General features: G+C 45.4%; 5 protein-coding genes across 5 annotated transcripts; 3 read left to right on the top strand and 2 right to left on the bottom strand.

Annotated features, from left to right (window-relative positions):
* Positions 1-2193: 2193 nt before the first annotated feature.
* On the top strand, positions 2194-4656 carry FMAN_02085 (uncharacterized protein; the record flags this gene model as incomplete). Its single annotated transcript, XM_041835398.1, has 1 exon — positions 2194-4656. One exon carries the CDS (start codon positions 2194-2196, stop codon positions 4654-4656), a length of 2463 nt encoding a protein of 820 aa, XP_041685565.1.
* A 1779-nt stretch (positions 4657-6435) lies between these two features.
* On the bottom strand, positions 6436-6978 carry FMAN_02084 (uncharacterized protein; the record flags this gene model as incomplete). The annotated part of the gene is made up of 1 exon (XM_041835395.1): positions 6436-6978. One exon carries the CDS (start codon positions 6976-6978, stop codon positions 6436-6438), a length of 543 nt encoding a protein of 180 aa, XP_041685564.1.
* A 2328-nt stretch (positions 6979-9306) lies between these two features.
* On the top strand, positions 9307-10925 carry FMAN_02083 (uncharacterized protein; the record flags this gene model as incomplete). Its single annotated transcript, XM_041835394.1, has 6 exons — positions 9307-9834; positions 9894-9974; positions 10022-10181; positions 10229-10578; positions 10628-10729; positions 10779-10925. 6 exons carry the CDS (start codon positions 9307-9309, stop codon positions 10923-10925), a joined length of 1368 nt encoding a protein of 455 aa, XP_041685563.1.
* A 357-nt stretch (positions 10926-11282) lies between these two features.
* On the top strand, positions 11283-12917 carry FMAN_02082 (uncharacterized protein; the record flags this gene model as incomplete). The annotated part of the gene is made up of 2 exons (XM_041835393.1): positions 11283-12017; positions 12069-12917. 2 exons carry the CDS (start codon positions 11283-11285, stop codon positions 12915-12917), a joined length of 1584 nt encoding a protein of 527 aa, XP_041685562.1.
* Positions 12918-13540: 623 nt separating this feature from the next.
* FMAN_02081 (uncharacterized protein) lies at positions 13541-14075 on the bottom strand (the record flags this gene model as incomplete). Its single annotated transcript, XM_041835392.1, has 2 exons — positions 13541-13884; positions 13952-14075. The coding sequence occupies 2 exons, from the start codon at positions 14073-14075 to the stop codon at positions 13541-13543; spliced, it is 468 nt and encodes a 155-aa protein (XP_041685561.1).
* Between the last annotated feature and the right edge of the window lie 6494 nt (positions 14076-20569).

The raw sequence follows: 20569 nt of genomic DNA, 5'->3' as shown, positions 1-20569 counted from the left end.
TCAAATCAATTCGCAAGTCGTCAAACAATGCAGCGCCGCGGCGACGGAGAGAGGTTCGAGGATGTAGTCGAGGGAATAGCACGAGAAATAAACATAACAAGCGGAAAGAAGGGGAAGAAGAAACTCTCGCAGGTGAGGTGATGTGACTGACAACTGTTTGTTGTACGGAGCAAGTTAAGGTTTGGGGAAATATTTTGGGAACTGGAGATTGGATGTTGGTTGGAGCAGGGGTACTTGTGACGCCAGCATCAGTTCACCAGTCAGCAAGTACCTTGCTCAGACGTCAACATGAGTTAGCGTCCCCCAAATTGATGGATTGGGCACGAAAAGTCACGACTATCGGTGCAACTCCAGACCGAAGATAATAAACTTGACCATCTCCAGCTCCTATCATCCCAATCGTAAAGACCCGAATTTTTCGCACGATGCAGCATGCTTCTCATCCAACGGCCAACTCCTTGAAGCGGATAGCTACGACTTTGGGACCAGGGGATAAGCATGAACAGGGGATATCCATTCGTCTGACGATGGGATTGAGGCCCTTTAATCAAAACATGCAGGGGACGTCACCGCGTCACGTAATTGGGTGTTTCTACGGAGTATAATGCGAGCATGTTTCTTTGCCTTCAAAAACTTGAAACAATCCCTTCAAGAACAGCGGCTTGTCGTCGGTTAAATACCTACATACTAGTGACATGATCCTCAACCATTGAGTGCGAAGAAGCTTGTATCACCTGATTCATGGTTCTGGATCGCCATCGATTTTGCCCTCATAGTCCCTAATAGCAGTTGAAGATCCTCTCGATAATCATTTCACAGACACTTGCGGAGTACAGTATGCTTCAGACTTACGACCGGTAAACTACCACTCACATCACATATGAATGAATGAACTAGCAGAGGTATCAATCAACAACTGAGCTTCACTTTACCTCCGTGGCCGTCTGTCAAGTCGCGTTTTTCTCTGACTGCAGCTGATCGGGATTAATTGCTCCCCTCACGGCCCATGCATCATGCCTCAAGGTAGGGATAACTGACGTCGATGACAGTCCTTGACATATCAATATAATACTACCTCTATGACAAGTGACATGACATGACATGGTCGAGACCCGGGTATGGCTAGTAACAATCCGATTAGATAGACGATTATACTAGTCCCCCTGCGGCAAGACTGGGCTGTATACTACGCAGTGACAACTTTAGGAGCTACTTATTATCTTAGCAATGGCACGATGACGTTTGGCATAAACTACCAGTCACTTGGTTACATATGAAATCACATCCCTCTTTCCCGAACAAGCCAGCAGGACGTAGACTCAACTGGTAGGAAGCGTGCCGAAAGGCCTGAAGCTCATTCACGTCAACGGGTCAAGGGAACGTCTGGTCCATGGCGGAACGCCTCTCGAACAATGGCCAGCATCGACAGAACATGACAAGCTCATCATTGGAGATCACAGAACTCCGACCGGCCATTTGTAATATCTGCATAATATCCGAGTGGCCCCTCAGTTACCGTACCTCTGAGTTTTGGCTGCAGAAAAGTCGTTTGGCCGATGGAACTCAAATCATGACTGGTATGCAAAAGATGAACGAAAATGGGGTTATGGACAAAGGCACCCACACCAACTGTCAGAGACCCCAAGCGCATCGTCGCAATAAGGTTTCATGGGCTTTCGATTTTGGCGCAGCCAAGCGCAGCCATCATGCGACCGCGGGTGCCTGCGCCAGTAGCGCCTATCCACGACTCGGGTTTAAGGTTTATGAAGCTATCCAGACTCGGCCAGACAGCTTCGATAAAGCTTAGTCTCTCATCCTCGCGACTCATCAGAGGCTAGCGCTGGAATGTAGACTATCAAAACCAAGGAATTCAGAATGCCTGTCAACCATCGACCCCATTGGTGACATTGTATCTCATACTGCGACGCGTGGTTTTTTATGCTTCCTTGATTGAGGCTCAAGCGCAACCAAAAAGGGTATAATCCGAATGACTTCCCGTTGGCAAAGTCAGTTTATCAGGGCGTTGTTCCTGGCTAAATTTGTTCTGAGCGTTGTATTTGAGACGATCATGTCCCGATCAGTTCAATCCCAGGAGCCATCTCAAACCTCAATATCATCGTCTCACGGGTGCTGAACAAGGCCTGGCCAATATTCTTTCCTTGTTCCACCTCACCCACAACTTGTACATCCAAGATGGTCAACCACACGAATAGCTTCCTCCGCCTGTTGGCTCTCGCAGCCTTGGTCGAGGGATACTGGCGCATGTCGTGTAGTATCATACAGACTGGCCGAGTTGATCCCATCATTGCCCCTGGAACCTTCTCAGCACATGTCCACAAGGTCTCTGGTGCCAGCAACATCAACATTGACTCTACCTTTGACAGCCTCCAGGCTTCAAGGTGTACTTCCTGCGAGGTACAAGACGATAAATCAGCCTACTGGACGCCCCAGCTCTTCTATCAGCACGCGAATGGGAGCTTCCAGATGGTTCCAAACGGCGGGACTGTGATATACTACCTCGGCCGTGGAGAGAACAAGACAAACATCGAGCCATTCCCTCCGGGCTTCAAGATGCTATCCGGAGACAACTTTGCTCGATCTTATGATTCCAAGGCAAAAACATATAGTACTTCACGATACTCAGGTCGCCCAGTAGCCGACCGAGTCAGCTTCGCGTGCCTGGATAGCTCAGGGCCTTCAAAGGAGCGCAACTACATGTGGAAGACAGATTGTGATAATGGCATGAGAGCACAGATCCATTTCCAATCATGTTGGAATGGACAGGATTACCAATCTGACCAGAGCCACGTCGCCTACATGTCCCAAATAGACAATGGTATCTGCCCCCCGAGCCATCCACGCCAGCTCCCTCATCTGTTCTTCGAGGTCATCTATGGAGTCAACAACATCGACAAAAGCAAAGGTGGTCGATTTGTCTTTGCTAATGGAGACACTACTGGCTATGCGTTTCACGGCGACTTCCTAAACGGCTGGAATCCTACCGTTCTTGCGACTGCTATCAAGAAATGCATCAACAATGATAGCATCGGGGGAGCAATCTCAAAATGTCCCATCCTTGCTGCTTCACAAACACCTTACTTTAGCGACAACTGCCCAGAGATGGCGCCCCTGATTGATGAGCCCATTCGAGGCATGATTGATGCTCTTCCTGGGTGCAATAAACCTTTCGGTGGCCCTGGCAGAGCGTCGCCGGTAGTATGCGACGCTAAGCCAGCCATCAACAACCTTGGAGATGCTGGCATCGGATCCATGTTTGATCCTGCTGTAGGGGATAAGGTTGGCTCCTGGTCTTTCGTTGGCTGCGCTCCTGAAGGCAGTAGCAGCAGAACCTTGAACAAGTATGCTGTGAGCTCAAACAGTATGTCTATAGAGTATTGCACAACGACATGCAAAGCAAAGGGCTATCCACTGGCTGGAATGGAAAATGGCCGGGAGTGTTACTGTGCAGGAGCGCTCACATCAGGCGCCTCATACACCAAGGCTTCAGCATGCACGTCAACAAGAAAAATGACTTGTGTAGGCAACACAACACAGTATTGTGGAGGACCAGACTTTCTCACGATATGGAATGACACCTCATACACACCGCCTACAGAGCTCGTTGTTGGCCAGACTCAAATCTCAAAAGGCGCGGCTACATACTATGGATGCTATGCTGAGGGCAACACTGGCAGAGCACTCTCAGCTGACAGCACAGCGAACGTGACTGGCATGACAAACGAGATGTGCGTTGCATTCTGCCAGGCAGGCGGCTATAAATATGCCGGCACAGAATACTCCCAGGAATGCTATTGTGGCAACGATATTGTCAATGGAGGTTCCAACATAACAGATATATCTCAGTGCTCGATGCAGTGCAAAGGGAACATATTCAGCTACTGTGGTGCAGGTAATCGACTGAGTGTGTGGAAGATCAAGCAACCCGATCAACCAACAGGACCGATCACGGCACTCGATGGTGCTGCCCTTTGGAAAGGCTGCTACACGGATGGAGGGTCAGGGGGCCGGACACTTCCCAGTGCCACCTTTACAGGCTCTGCCGTCTCTCTCGATACCTGCTTTTCGTTCTGCAGCAAACTCAACTACCCCCTATTTGGAATGGAGTATGGGCGGGAATGCTACTGCGGCTACTCGCCCAAGACGCAGGCCACTGTTGCTCCAGATGGCGACTGCAGGATGCCGTGTGCAGGGAACTCTTCCCAGAAGTGTGGTGCCGGTAATCGCATATCTATCTGGAACAATACACTTTATACTCCCACTGTCAACCTCGAGGCCCTCAACACCCCACCAAAGTACCTCGGGTGTTATACGGAAGGGAAAGGTGCTCGCGCCTTAGGAGGTGTCAAGACAACAAATAAGAAGATGACCCTCAGTGTCTGCTCAAACTTTTGTTCCAGCAAAGGATATCCTTACTTGGGACTTGAGAACGGAGAGGACTGTTACTGCAGTAAGAAGGGCCCTTCCAATGGTAGTGTTGAAGCTCCAGCATCGCAGTGTAATGTTGCCTGCAAGGGAAACAAGTCACAGAAGTGCGGTGCAAGTAAGAGGCTGAATGTCTACCGCCTCGCCAGAGTGTCAAAGACCAAAGTAAGAAAAAGATCTTCCGCGAGAAGACAACCACAGGAGCAGATATAAGCCCCTTGAAGGGGATATGAATATTCTATTTAATGCACTTTCCGCTGGATCAGTTTCATACGTGTCGCGTTGCACGATTAATATAAATCCTCAATGAAGCTATTCTGAACTTTCCGATGAACCAGCATGGCCGCCTTTGGGTATTGCGTGATTGTTGGCATAACTATCCCTCATCTCACACAGTGAGAAGTCGAGCCGGTGCTGCCTTTCGCGGTAAGCAAAAACTAATATATTGTGTTAATGTGCGTATCTTGTCTGGTATGTCGACAAAGCGGCCCAAGGTTGATCGACCAAAGGAAGCGTCAACTACAAGATTCTGACAACTTCCAACAAGGTTTTCCGCAAGCAACTTTCAAGATATTACGTATACGAGAATAATTGTCATCAAATGAGGCCTGGTTTCGTCGACAATGTTATTTGAAGAGTGTAAGAATCGCCAGTGTCTGCAGCGAGATGATCTCATTCGCCTGTACAGACGTCAAAAACCCCACAATGAAATAAAGAGAACCGGATGAGAGAACAAGAATCTCAAGACTCGCTTGTCCAGGATTCTCCTGACATATCTGATGTCAGTACAAATAAAGTCCGCAAATGCCTTGGACATCCCGAAACCATCGATATATGGGCTCCACGAAACTGTACGCCAGTAGATCCAGACTAAAAAATGGGTTCGCTCACCTCTCCCCCCTCCGGGCATCAAAGCTTATACGGTTCGTCTTAGAGCGTCCTCTATGTCAAGAAAAGCTGCGGAAGACCCATTTTATGAACACAAAGCAGCAGTCGCGTCCTAAGAGTCATCCAAGTCTTGGTCTACCATCTTCACCACAATTTTGCCTCCAGCAACGAAGCCCAGTCAGCCACACGATCAAGCCATCTATGTATTCAATAATGAACTAAAAGTCCCACCAAAACAGAAACCCAGGATCCCAAAGCATCGGCACGGAAAGCTCAGAGTTCATAAGTCTTGAGTTAACGCCAAGATCCATACCAAAGTATTGGTCACAGCCTACGGAATGTATATTGCCAACGGCAAACAGGAGTCAAGTCTCAACTCAAGACTCAGAGTCATCTATGCTTTCAACAACAAGATGACCGGCATTAGGGACCTTCCCTGCAACAAGACCTTGGAACTTGAACCAGTGCCAGTCCACCCCGGAGGTCCCGTAACGAATCCAAGGGGGACCAAGTAGGGACAACGCAAAGCTAATAGCTTTACAGTACAGACTTCAGCGGTCAATTACTGGATCAACCGGTGACTTCATTGAAAGTCGAAGTCGCTGGTTGATCGAGAGGAACCTGAATTGTACCATATGTTTGAGGTTATGTACTCGACAGACAGAAGGGTAAAACAACACATAATTCGAAGAAGGTTGAAATGAACACAAGCAGGAGAGTCACTAATGTCTGAAGTATCACTCACTATTTGTGAGCACCTGTATTGACTGAGTGTCTATCAGCTCGAACTGTGACCTATAGCGACGTTTAAATTCACTACAGTTTAAAAAAGGGGTATGAAGTCGCTGTAATTCTCTTTCACACTGGATATGGATGAGACAGTCCTTGGCCTCTATCTTGCAGGACGTTATATGACGACCGAGATTCGATCATGATATGGGTAGTTGTTTTGAAGAAACTTGAGAGGTTTATATTATTGACGGAGTATCGGGGGATTATTATGTCCTGCTTCCCCATGAATTAAAGAAACATCCTCATTATTCATAACAGTGCCTTCATGGAAAATCCCAAGCGACAACGAAGCTCCAGTTCCAATAATGTCCGTCAGATCAACCCTTGTTCCTCCAACCCGTGTTTCAAAGCCGCCATCTTGCTCATGACAAGGGTAAGGCTATCGAGCTGATCGCGCATGGTGACAAGTCTTTGGCGTTGTTGCGAGTGAAATGTATCGAATAATCCGGTGGTGGCTTTGAGTGATGCCAGGGCTTGAGTGTCATCACTAGTGCAGCAAGAAATATGGCTCAGAAACTGGGCATAGCTGGTCCGCATTTCTTGACCAAATTCGAAGTCGGCGTGGGTGATGGATGCGAGAGTCTTATTGAGATCGTTCTCGATGAGGCGGAATGAATAAAAATGCTGCTGGGCCTGATAGAAGTACGCCTCGGAGCCGGGTACACATCTAAGGTGCATGATCGCCACCTCCAACTCGTCAATCGATCGATGCAAGGAATCGGCGAGCTGTCTGAATTTCAGTGCCTGATCGAGTTGGTGTTGTTGGAGCCGGCTGTTGTGCTGTGTGAGCTTGAACACAGCACATGCGGCTTCGTGAAGAGAAGAGGAGATTCGCGCTGTGTTGGTAGAAGACATGATTGTTGTGTATAACTCGATGCCTCGAGTTTCCTTGTTGGCGTAGCAGATTATTTCATTTTTAATAAGAAGGTGAGTTGAAAGATTGAAATGTGAGAAGAGAAAAATGCTGAAGGAAGAATAAGTTGTGTCACAGGCCAGACCTTGTGTGCCCAGCTTGACACTGCACGCAACCGCCATGACACCACCAACCGTATTGGCACCAATTAATCTCCACCGTGATATATTTGTGAACAGCAGAATTCTGCTTGTTCCTTCGTCTCACCTCATGAGCTATAGTCTTAGGGTTTTGTATGCCGGATCTGTACGAGGCCAGTTATAAACGTGACGAGGATGGATCTGAGCAACATCAGCCACGGATGTCCCGAAAGTAGTACTTGAGAAGCGATATCACCCAGAGTCATTTAACTTGAATGCCGCCTCGAGTTCAATTTAAGAGGCGAAGGGGCCTCTTTTATCTCGTCAACGGAGCCGACAGAATTGCTGGAACAGGAGGAACTGTAATGGCTAGACCAACCACTGTATCCTCATCAATTATAACGTGTGTCGTTCTATTGTACAATAGCACCCATGTGTAGTTAAAAAAAAAAACCTCAACGCTATGAATTATACACAAGTTAAGTATATTGTAAAGACAAATCCCAATAGTCCACATAACATAGATTGCTCCAGAGCAGCTGTGTAGATAACTCTGACAACAATCAGACATATATATATACAGAGATTGAAATCACCTTTGTGTTAAGGAACAATCCCAAAAGCTCAAACCATCTACAAGTCCAACCCAACAATAAAGTCATAAGCTGATATCTTCCAAACAAGTCGACTTCCGCCAGCTCAAAATGCGTATCCATTTACATATAGAAACAAACCCTGTATTATCAAGCCAGTAAGTAGAAAGATACAATCTTCACACCAACTACGTAGTTGTAGATATCAAAAGATGCTAATGTATTTATCTCCTTCAAGAGATGTATTCACGATTCTAGAGCTCATAACGCGAGACTGCTACAACACCGGTGATTGAAAATCATAGTACTGATGTTCAAAGAAAGCTGAAGATAGCAGGCGTACATAATATGCACTCGAGGCCACGCGATCATTCCGGTGTGCAAGTAGTGATTGGTGGGCGATAAAGACCAACATGAGCGTACTAAGTAGGTTCCTTTTGGTTAACGGATGGACTAACTAATGGTCCTCTACATAAGAACTTAACTGCTTGACTTCTGATACAATCTAATCCAACTCGCTTCCTCTCTGATGTCAGAGCATAGATTGGAGATAACCTCGCATAGGTATGTAGCTACACTTCCTCCAACTCAAATATACTCAAGACAATGAACAAGTGTATCGAATCCCTCCCGATGGTATTGCTTGCCTATGTCTACATAAGACTTGCTCATCCTAATGCCGCTGTGTCCATGAAGCGAATTCTGCGGATCAACAGTCAAGGAGCACAGCATTGATCGGTACTTAATAGATATTCGCCGTACAATCATAAACCTCTTGCCCATACGCAGGTGCCTCGTGTAGACTATTTATCCGAAACCCATTTTTAATCAAAGTATGTTGTCAAGAGAGCTTGAGTAGCATACGTAAGCGGTATCCTATTCCCCTTGCATTCTGTGGCGCGACATGTTCTAGTAGTGCCCCTAGATAATTTCAAAGCTTTCCGCAAGCTCCCGTTCGGTCTCTTTAAGTAACAACAATGAACGTATTGTGACGTCGGCAGTTGGGGGACTTTATATTACCATCATGAACTTTGGTGGAAGATGACGAGTTGGGGGTATTTAGCATTGTTCAGGGGACTCGAGACTAGGAACACGTCTGACTGTACATAGACAAACATACAGATGAATTCAACAAGGAAAGTCTATCATATTCAAAGTAATTAATGCCCAGAACATCCGACTCAACCGAGGTAGAAGACGTTGATAATTGGCTGCTAAGCTGGCAACCCGGCTCGTTCAATCTTGGGGTACGGAGTAGTTTGGGGGGATTGGGGGATCTCCGGAAATGAACCAGTAGCAAGGGGAAACTCAAAAGGATGGTAATGATGCCTATTGGCCAATTTGCGGAGAAAGCGACATTGAATCCTACCCCGCAATTTAAGTAAATGGCATCGTGGGGTAAAGCGCGAGGTTTGGGAACGATACCGATTAGTGCCGGTGGATCTCACCTGAACTTTGCCAGAATATCCGATAGAGTTCTTCCACCAATGACACGTCCACTATCAAAGATATCGAACGGTCTGGCATAATTAATATAAAGACGTGAGTATGGCGTTGATAATATGTTTCCGTATCAGCAAGTCATTCAATAGTCAACATGTTGTTCAATAACCTTGTTTCGGCGGTTGCCGTGTCTGCTCTTGTGTCGTCAGTTGTTGGCACCTCGTCTCGCAACTCGGCATTACCCAAGAGGCCCCATGTTGAAGCTGCCCCTTATGGTACAGGGAAAGCCTTTCCTGCCTCTCCCGCACGATCCCGCAAGGACTTTTGTTATGTCAACGCGGGTAAGGGCAAGAATGTCGACGATGCTCCAAGCATTTTGAAAGCGTTCAAGAAGTGCAACAAAGGAGGCACAATTGTTCTTGACCAAAAATACAGCATTGCCTCGCCACTTGACTTGACATGGCTCTCTCATGTCGACGTTATCATTACTGGAGAGGTCAACTTCAAGTCCGATCCCTACTACTGGGCAGACCACAGCTTCAAGTATGACTTCCAGAACATGTCTTCGTTCTGGAAGATTGGTGGCAAGGATATCCATATTTATGGCGATCTGACGAAGGGGGAGTCTCTGCTTGATGGCCATGGGCAAGCTTACTGGGAAGAGATGGCTGTCAACAAGACTGTGAGTCATGATGCACTCTAGCACTCCTTTGCTTACCAACAATACTAATTGTTGCCAAGTTACTCAGACCAATCCTGTTGACGATTGAGGACGCACATGGCCTTACCATGTCAAACCTGCGAATGCGCAACCCACCCAACGTAAGTCTCAGTCACATCCGGCACAGTACCAAGCTCACAGAAATCAGTGGTTCAACATTATCATCAACAGTACGGACGTGTTGATCAGTGATTTAGACCTTGAAGCCAAGAGCTTGAATGGGGTCAAAATCGCCAACTCTGATGGTTGGGATACTTACCGTTCCGACCGCATCGTCATCCAAGACTCCGTTATCAACAACACAGACGGTACGTTCCCAATTCAGGACTTTATGGTCACATTCTGACAGCCGCAGATTGCGTATCCTTCAAGCCAAACAGTACAAACGTGGTTGTTCAGAACCTCGTGTGCAATGGCTCTCATGGTATCAGTGTTGGTTCCCTGGGCCAGTACAAGGGCGAGACCGACATCGTGGAGAATCTTTACATCTACAACATTTCCATGTCTAATGCCAGCGATGGTGCTCGAATCAAGGTCTGGCCTGGCGTTGAGACTGCCTTCCAGGATCTTTTGAACGGCGGCGGCGGTCTCGGCCGTGTCAGAAACGTGACATACGATACCTTCTACCACGAGAATAACGACAACGCTATCACCATTACTCAGTGCTATGGTCAGAAGAACCAGACTCTGTGCAACGAGTACCCGGTAAGTTCAACAGACACGTGTGAACTATCTGTTACTGACATAATGCTAGGCAAACTTGACTATTGAGGATGTCACGATGAAGAACTTCTGGGGAACAGTATCAACTAAATACGACCCACGAGCTGGAACTCTCGTTTGCAGTGCACCCGATGTAAGAACTCATTACCAGATACACATTGGAGTTAACTAACTTATTGCAGCGTTGCAGTAACATCGTGGCTGAGGATATCAGAGTCCAGGTTCCAAGCAAGAAGCCACCGGTTTACGACTGCCAGAACATTGACACGAGCACCTTGGATATTACATGCCGAGACCCAACCAGTGCCAGGGACACAACTAATGGATAGGCATACAAGGCTGATAGACCTGTAGTGATTCAATATCTACTATATTACCCATGACGAAAACCTCACTCTTAACTACATGTTCCATGACACGCATTAAGGCCCATTGATTGGCGTGCTGGCCACTGTGAACCCACAATACACGGCGTTTAGATAAGCGCTTAGATAGAGGATTGATCCTACGCCAACGCCGATTGAGTATAGTTGTGCTTACGACGTAGTACAATCAGTTGTAGCTCCTTTTGCTCAGCCCTACAAGGATGACGATGCCGGCAGGGCGTAGCAAGGACTTTCTTATATCAACGCGTATGTGCAGGTAGGATAGTATGTTTGCTTGGAAACTCGTTTGCAACTATCATAATGGAAGAACAGGAGGTTTCCCCATATCGCGGCGCGCCGTTCCCAAAGAAATGGCGTCGAAAACATCCACGTTCAAAGAATGGATGCCTTACTTGTCGCACAAAACGTAAGAAGTGCGACGAGGTTAAACCAATATGCACAGCGTGTGAGAGGTCTCAGCAAGACTGCACCTGGCCAAGGACGGAAGAAAAGCAACAACCAGACATGCAGCTCAGCGTCAACACAACACAAGCTAGCAGTTCCAACCCACCACAAAACGTCAGCCTTACGGCATATGGTGTTCCCAGCGTTCAATCAGGATTAAGAGCTGCAGCTACTTCATCTCTAAGAGCCGCTCCAGCATATGGAAACCTCGCCTATCTAAGCGATAATTCCCGGAGACTCTATCAGCACTACATCAGCGTCACGGCCGAGATGCTGACACGTGGACCAAGCCTGGACGGGAACCCATTTATACAGTACTTGCTGCCGCTGGCGTCACATGATGCGCTGGTGCTCAACTGTGTCCTCGCCATTGGGGGAGCTCACGTCGTCGTTAACGATACGTCAGCTAGTCATAAAGGCGCCCGTGGCTTGGAGGTAGCTGCTCGTAGCCATTATGCCAACGTGCTATCTGGAATACAGAAGCTTCTGTACTATCGAACTGGACAGACAGTCTGTGCACCAGAAGCTGACACAACTCCACCAACTCCTTCCCGTGTCCTGCTTATTCTACTGCTCCTCTGCGTATTTGATGTGAGTGAAATCGGTACAGTCTTGATACCAAACATTAACAGGACAATTCAGCACGTTCAGGGTAGCTCCGGCAGCTCAATCTATCACCACCTCAAAGCCAGCCAGGAATACATCAAAGTCCTCACGAATGACCCCAATGCTCCTGATGAGTTACGGAACTTGAGAGGGTTCATCCTCGAGCTATACACATACCATACAATGAAGCTCGCAATTACTCCTCGAAGCCTTACATCCAGTGAGTTTGTCGAGATTGACCCATCCGTACAGTCATTTGATGTCCTTGATGGGTATAAATCTCGAGGATACCTGCTTGGTTTCGGAAAGCAGTTATTCGAGCTGGTGCCCAGAGTTGCAAAGCTTGTTGAGGCTCGACGCAACGAGGAGCAACAAAACCCCAAGAGGCTAACGGCTTTGTCAAAGGAGTGTGACTCCTTACTGCAGAAATTGCATAGTGTTGACAAAGCCGGCGACGAAGGCAATGGTCTCCGGCCTTACAAAGAGCGTGCAGGTGCGACAATGATTTATCAGAACGCGTTAATCGTATATCTGAAGTCGGCATTTCAACGGAACATACTTGCTGATCCGGAACTGATGTTCGAGATTGAAGAACGGATTGACCAGATGATGCCCAACTTCTATAACCTGTTTGTCAGCGAATCACCATATCGACGTATGCTCCTCTGGCCAGGTGTCATTATGGGTTCTTGTGCACGAAGTGAGAAGCATATTTCGGGTTTCAGGGCAGGTTTTAAAGCAAGGGCGTCAGGGACACCAGGTGCAGTAAAGATAGGAGCACGGGTTGTTGAGCTGTTGTGGAATGACCCAGACCCGCGGGCCTATGGTCCCCGAGGTTTGTCATATATAATGACCAAGAATGGCATTAGCTGTAGTCTGTGTTAAGAACAGCGAGAGGAGTGGTACCGTACATCAACATTCGAGCTCCAATTCAACTGACTTTTACGCGAATTGATTAGGCTGTTGCCCTGCTCTTCTATTATTGAATGTCGCATACCCCTGTTCGCTTCTCCAGTGCTTGTCTGGAGCAACCGCGAGTTACCAATTTTCTATCGCCGAAGAGCTAATTTCAGTATCCTGATATGCTATCGTGATCTTATCTCTGCTATCCTGCTACATCTGATATGGTATGCATAGGAGATCGGACAAAGCTAGGCCCCTTCGCCGATACCAGGATAAGCTGCACACTCTGATTGGTCGGGTGCCACTTTATTGTCTGACAACATCTGAATATCTCAAACGTCACTCAAGTGTGTAGATATTATAGGTTGTATTATTCTGTGCTTCTGCTCCTCTTGGTAATGGCGTCTTCATCACAGCAGCCTACAAATTTCGCCTCACAGTCCCAGATGATTATTGACCTTACTGTTGATGTAGAACCAGCATTATTTGAGGTCCTGAACTTCGATGGCCAATTCCGTGCAACATATCTTTGAAATACTGCACATATGAAGCATGCGCTGCATGTGCTAGGTGCCAGAACGAAGCTATTCCGACTCATTTGCAAATTACTTACAAGATGACGAAAGTAACTTGCTCATCACCTCTCCCAATACTCCTAGATGCGGCACTACAATAGCCCCGCTGCCAGCTAATGCCTTAGCCTTGGCCTCTGCTATTACACCGCCTGGGTCTAGGAATGCACCGGCATAGCCCATAGTTCTTCTCTTGGGAGCTGTGTTTCCGGCAGCCATAACTATCATTGGTTTTGGACTCTGCGTGGGTCTTCCATATTGCTGAATAGCCTCTGCGGCTCTTAGTTCTGCCTCGCCACCAATCTCGCCAATAACGATAATTCCCTCTGTTTCCGGATGAAGAAAGAACAGCTTTAGACCATCGACAAGCGTCGTACCTAGAGAATCTATGTGAGCCGACCAAGTTTGTCGTGACAGTCAGCAAAGCGAAAATTCCAGACATACCTGGCATCGTGTCTTCTCCCGTACCGATAACAAGACTCTGACTTAACCCAGCCAATGAGGTTGAGTCTACAGCTTCATAACTGAGGGTTCCACTTTTGGACACTATGTCAATATTATGCGGCATGATACCAGTACGGCATTGAGAAGGCGTAGTAATGCCTGGACAGTTAGGGCCAACTAGACGGGTATTGGATGAGTTATGAAAACATCATGGATATATAGCATATCATGGATTGGTATGTGCTCGGCCACTGATACAACAAGGGGTACTTCTGCTTCTGTTGCCTTAATGATTGCAGTAGCAGCGAATTGTGCTGGAACAAAAACTGATGTTGCATCAGGATTTAACTATTCCACGGCCTACAAGCACATTGATTAAGATGGGTTATAATGTTTGAGAGCGTAGGAAAGAAGGCTTCCCTCTTGGACTGTGTTGAACGCGGGAAGGCCTAAATGCTCTTGCTCACCTTTGACAGTGGATACTCCGTCAACAACATTGGTTCCACATGCGATAGTATCCTTGGCGTTGACAGTGGCCTTGTATGTATGTTAGTTAAATCCGTTGAGAATATGTTGGTGAATACATACAACTTTACCAGTGAATCCTAAGGACTGTGTGTTAAATCTTTTCTTTGTTTGATTTTCCTTCTGCGCCTCATCTCGATCATGAGACAAGAGTCCTTACCTTGGTAGATGACCCTAGTATCTTTGCCGATATTCAAGTTTGCAATCGTGTTGTCTCATACATGATGCCTGGGTGCGGAAATTGAGAGACACCTGTTGCCACCTTGAGCCGGGGGCATCCGAGGCCTTTTCCAAAGAGAGGCCAATGTCGTGCGAGCTGCCATTGCTTGCCCTGAGGAACCGAAGATTGTATTGAGAAATAGTATAAATGAGGAGAGGTCTTTACTAATTACAGTATGGTGAGTTGAGAGACCAACTCAAGCAAAATAGTAAATGTGTCGTAAATTTGAATTATTCAATGAGCATTGTTGGTCATATGCCGTACAGCCGTTTCGGCTACACGGACTAGGTTTACCATGGAGTGACATTAAAAACGAGTTATTTGCAGTGCGTGTGGATGGGGCGTTAGTGAAGCTTAATGTTCTGTTGAACAGCCGAAGATTTCCATCATGTCCGTATGACCGAGATAAACACCTGGCCAAGACAACAATCTTTTTTACTTCAACTATGCCGTCCATCCCTACTAAATTGCCTATCATGAATCCGATGCGCAGGTCGCGGGCGCGTCAGGCCTGCAGAACTTGTAATGCCCGACGCGTGAAGTGCAATGTCGTCGAGAGTTGGTCGTGCTTCAATTGTCAAGATCATCAGGTAACTTGTGAGCTCCACGAGTCCCAGCGCGGTCGACATCACAGGCCGATTCTCACGCAGGTACCAAAAAGTCCAGTTCGTGCATATCACGACGATGCCAGCGTCACACGGCACGACAAAGATAAAGCACCCGAGTCTGTGCCGTCACCGGAATCGGGCATTCTTCACCGCCCAGGCTCGCGGTGCAGACACAAGATTCCCAGACTGTCAACCAAATCATGACCCTGAGGAATGCCACAATACAAACCCAAGAGTTGAAGGATGGCTGTGACATTGAATGCGAGCCCTCCTTACCACGAATGAACCCAAACACAAACACAAAATGAAGTTCAAGATATTCATATAACGAAGACCGACCATATGACGACGAAATCGTTTTTTTTTTTTTTTTTTTTTTTTTTGCGGAGTCTGCTTTAATAACATATCTCCATGGCACGCAAACTTCACCAGTATCACAGTCCACGACTGACCAAGGCTTTGTCTATCAAATCCCAGAAGGCCTGAGCGCAAAAGCTGTAACATCCCAGTGGGAGCTTGAGCGCAAAATAGCTCGCATCCGTCCATTACAGCTTGAGGGCGCATTTTCGTTTACCAGCAAGCCAACAGTGGAAATATCCCCATGGGATATTTTAAATGGTCCTACACATGCTTTACTATCGTCGACGAGCCAGACATCTGGGACCAACATCGCCGAGGCATTATACCGCCCCTACTTTTGTAGCCCATGCTCTTCATAGGCGTCATGCATTGTTCCGAACAGGACTCGGAACAAGTCGGCTTGGGTTCACGTCAGCGGGCAAAGTATATCCTATATAATCGCGCCAAGGCATTGTTTGACGCTGAAGCTGAACCCAAGTCACTTGTGGTCATACAGGCTTTGTTTCTCATGAGCTTCTATAGAGCAGGGCCTCTGCTTCAAAAGGATACTCGCCACTGGCTTGTTGTGGCTGTTAGTCAGGCGCAGACAAGAGGCCTACATCGAGCATTGCGTGAGGAGAAGGATAAAACCCAGCAACTCCGAAAGCGTGTGTTATGGTGTATATACATCCATAAGAGGCAGTGCGCGGATGCCTCAGGTCTTCCTAATCCGGTCCGAGATGAAGACTGCGATGTGGAAGCTCTGGATAAGAACGATTTCCAATATACCTTCGATTTTTCGTTATCATCGTCCCGAGCGGCAGATTCCATTGTGTATATAATTAAGATGGTCAAGGTATCCCGAGTGCTTGGTCGAATAATTTACCGGGATTTTTTACCTCCGATGCGCTCGAGCTCTGTTAAGCGAAAGGAAATAAGAGCCGCACGAGCTTTTTGGACAGCATCATTACCTGCAGGTATGCACCTCTCGCTCAACGAAACAAGCAGCAGCCTCAGCTTTCTCGCCAGCATGCTCCATTTTTCCTACAGCCATCTCCATATTCTTCTTTACCAGGCAGCGACGCCAATTGAAAAGTTGCGATTCAGACTGCGGCGCGGAACTCTACTATAATCGAGCATATAATCATTTAGGATCTCATGTGCCATACTCAGATCCATGTCACCACCAATGTTTTCAGTACGTTGTGTATTCACACGCTTCAGCTCAAAGAGCTCCAAGGCGGGCGTCATTTTGTAGGCGAACATCGTGCTAGCTTTGTCTTGTCGGTTTGTGAGAGTTACAGAAAACGTGGGAGTATAAGAATCGGTCACTTCAGTTATTTTTTCAATCCTTGGACCACACGACAGCGCTGAGGCTACAGATTGAAGACGAGAGTCGTCACTCGACGAACCCGCCACAGCAGCCTGGGCAGCATGTCATGAAGGAACAACCACTTACACATAGATCAAGCCAACGTTCAAGATGCTAGTTGGCCCATCGAGATACCAAATGTCGGTCAATTTCTTCACACACAGATTGAAGATTGGTTTATCAATGGAGACTGAGGGGCGATAGACTGGTACATGGCTGACTTTCTTACCAATGCATTACCACCTTGGAATATCAGGCTTAGGTCCCCTCCAACTTAAATGTTTCCCTATACTTGTCTTTATTGGTTCATGAATTCCTGCCTCCAATTTTTATCCCTGTTGTTCACACTCTCTTATACAAAGCTATGCTCAAGCTTAGGTACCTCTACCTTTTTGTGTTTATTCTAACAGTTATTGTTTCCAAGGACTCCATAAAAGGCAATCTTTCCCTTAATTGTCTTAAGGTTGGTCCGACTATATTGGCTAAGTGATTGAATTGTAACTTTATAATAACGGCTTAGTTAATTCGGTATACTTAAAGTGACGTTAGGGATAGGCCGCAATCTAATATTTCCCGATTATTCTTTAAATCTTACAGTTATTATAATGGCATGTTATTATATTTAACTAAACGCTAAACTCTCTATAATGGGTCTAGAACTATATATATGCTATATACTTAATAAATTCTTTATATAATATATATTAGCCATCAAATTTATCGATAATTAGCGATATGCTAACTTATCTTGATGTTATTGCTTTTATTTTAGCCCCTGCCGCTATTATTATAATTGCCTGCACTAAAAACCTAATTGGCGGAGTCCTACTAGAAATAATTAGTTGTAAGTCCTATGCTACTTTATAAGTATAGAGGCCTGTTGCCTATAAGACCCTACTTTAAGAAGGTTAAGCTGAACTTACCCTGCCTAATTACTTCCTTTCAAATCCTCCCACAATCTTCGCTCTAGAGCAAACAGATATCTTATATCAGCAAAGATCCCGCGCAAGAGCTGTTCATGTTAACTACTTATTCCTCTTAGTATATACTTTAGTAACCTACACTGAAATATAGAGAAACTTCATTATTGGTTAAGAAGCCGATTAGTAACTCTTATTTAGCAACGAGAATCAGATAGCGAACCTGCAAATCTTAATCTTGCGCTATTAGCTAGGCAATCTAGCTCTTTTAAATAGTCTTTAATATTTCTATTTCTAGATAGTATTAAGGTCCTAGTTAACCCTCTAGATGCTAATGTTAATATCTGTTTTGTTTATAGTTTAATAAGCGATTGCACTAGCACTTAGATGGCGCGTAGGCAACCTGCACCCTGGCCGAAAACGCTCCTTCTATCTGAGCTACCTAAAGCCTGTATACTTATATATGGTTATGATGCATATATAGTGTTGAAATCGGTAGCGTCTTCTAATAGACTTATTGATTATGCTATAAATCTTCTTACCGATCTTATAAATAACTGATAGTGTTGTAATGCCTTGGACTATCCCCTTATCTTTATTATCTATAGCCTAGGTAGTCTTATTTATAAGGAAGCTATACTGCTATCGCGCAATAATCCAAATCACTCTCACTAAGACTTCTTTATATATATTAAGGGCGTTATATTTATAGGTATGCCCTATAAGGGCTTGTAGATGGCTGACTGGTTGGGAATACCTACTAAAGCTCTGGGCCTGGTTAAGTCTATTAACCGATTACTTCTTAAGGTATTAGAAATAAATAATTAATATCTTAAGTCTATTTATATTAGATTTCTATCTATAATATAAGAGTAATGTAAGGCGGGAAGGCAGCTTGAGATTGCCTGTTTTTTTAGGGAACTACCTCTATTTATGGTGGGTAAAGTTGTGTTAAAGGAATTAGCTATATTTAAGGGCTATGATCTAATTACTATCTATGCTAATTATGTAGATATGGTTAAGTTTGGGTCTATAGAAGAGACTGGCTTTAAAAGGGTTGTTGGAGAACTTATAGTATGGAAATTGGATCTCGCTAAGAGTAGTAGGTAAGCTTATTTATGTATTACTGTCGCTGAAGTTATACTTTTAGGTTTAACTACCATTTAACCGGAGATAAATGCTTTAACTGGTAATTATTCTATAAGGCGAAAGCATTTAACGACTAGTTAGTGTAACCAGACTGTTTATTATTTTGCTACTACCTTTTAACTTATATATAAAAAGAGCCTAGAATACATTATCTTCTATTTTCGAGAAACAGGAACTTTATAGGATGTGGGGGAGTTATTGCTGAGCTTTAGAAGCTTCTATTTGCTTATCCTGGTGGCCAATAAGCCGCTCTTGTTGGCTTAGGTGGTATAGGCAAGATATAAATTGCCCTTTAGCTTGCGTATCTTGCTAAGAATAATAACTAAAGTTACTAGCAGTACTCTATTATCTAGATGCCTATATTGAGTATAGTAAGCTTTAAGTAGGCCTATACTAGAATGATTAAAGTATTTAATATTAAGTATGCTGATAATAAGGACCTAAAAGAAACTTTTAAGGACTTTTTTAGCTTAAAAGGGGCAGGAAGGTGGTTTCTTATTATTAATAATGCTGATGATATAAAGACCTTATATGGAATGGCCTAGGAGCCAGGAGGAATTGCAGATTATATTCCAGATTGTAAGTAAGGTTATATTCTGTTTACGATACGGTCTCGTGAAGTGGCTATTACTGTTGCGTAGACTAATATTCTTGAGTTACCTGAGATAGATAAAAAGGATGCTAGAACCCTCCTGTAGAAGTCCTTAATACAGAAAGATTAAATGCAAGATACAGACTTAGCCGATAGACTGTTATGCAAGCTTGCCTATCTACCGCTTGCAATTATGCAGGTATTAGCATATATGGCAGTTAATAGAATTTTAATTAAAGAGTATATGCGACTACTTTAATATACCGACTAGGATATGGTGGAACTGCTTAGTGTTGGATTTTGCGACGGCACCTATTACGATGCTGCTTAAGGTGCAGTTATTATGACTTAAATGGTATCCTTCTAATAGATCTGTGCCCTAAATGAGGAAGCTGCGATACTACTTTCGTTTGCATCTTGCCTTGAACTGAAAGCGATTCCCTGAACCTTACTACCTCGCTTGGGTACTGAATAGAGTATGATATGCGCTATCGGCATACTTTGTGGGTATTGCTTTTTAAGTTAATGGGGAGATGGCGATATGTTCGATATGTATAGCCTTGTACATCTGGCCATACGGAGATGGAACGAAGAGGAGGGTCGTGATGAAGGAATATAATAGTTGGCACTGGTATATATTACTGAGGCATTTCTAACCGATGACTGGGAGAATCGTGAGGTGTGGCGATAGCATCTGCTGCATGCGCTTCAGGTCCTCGCAAGTATGGGTAGTAACAGGAGTGAAGATGTATGTAAGCTGAGATACTGGGTTGGCTGATGTCTGTATGTAGACGGAAAGGCAAGACAGGCAGTGAGCATACTAGGACATATGGTTGCAGTTGAAGAGACGATGTTGGCAGAGAATCATCCTGATCGACTCGTATCATAGCACG

This window comes from Fusarium mangiferae (assembly GCF_900044065.1).
Source record: "Fusarium mangiferae strain MRC7560 genome assembly, contig: FMAN_scaffold010, whole genome shotgun sequence".
NCBI classification, from domain to species: Eukaryota; Fungi; Ascomycota; class Sordariomycetes; order Hypocreales; family Nectriaceae; genus Fusarium; species Fusarium mangiferae.
Note: the sequence above shows the minus strand (reverse complement) of the source record. Positions and strands in the feature narration are given on the sequence as shown.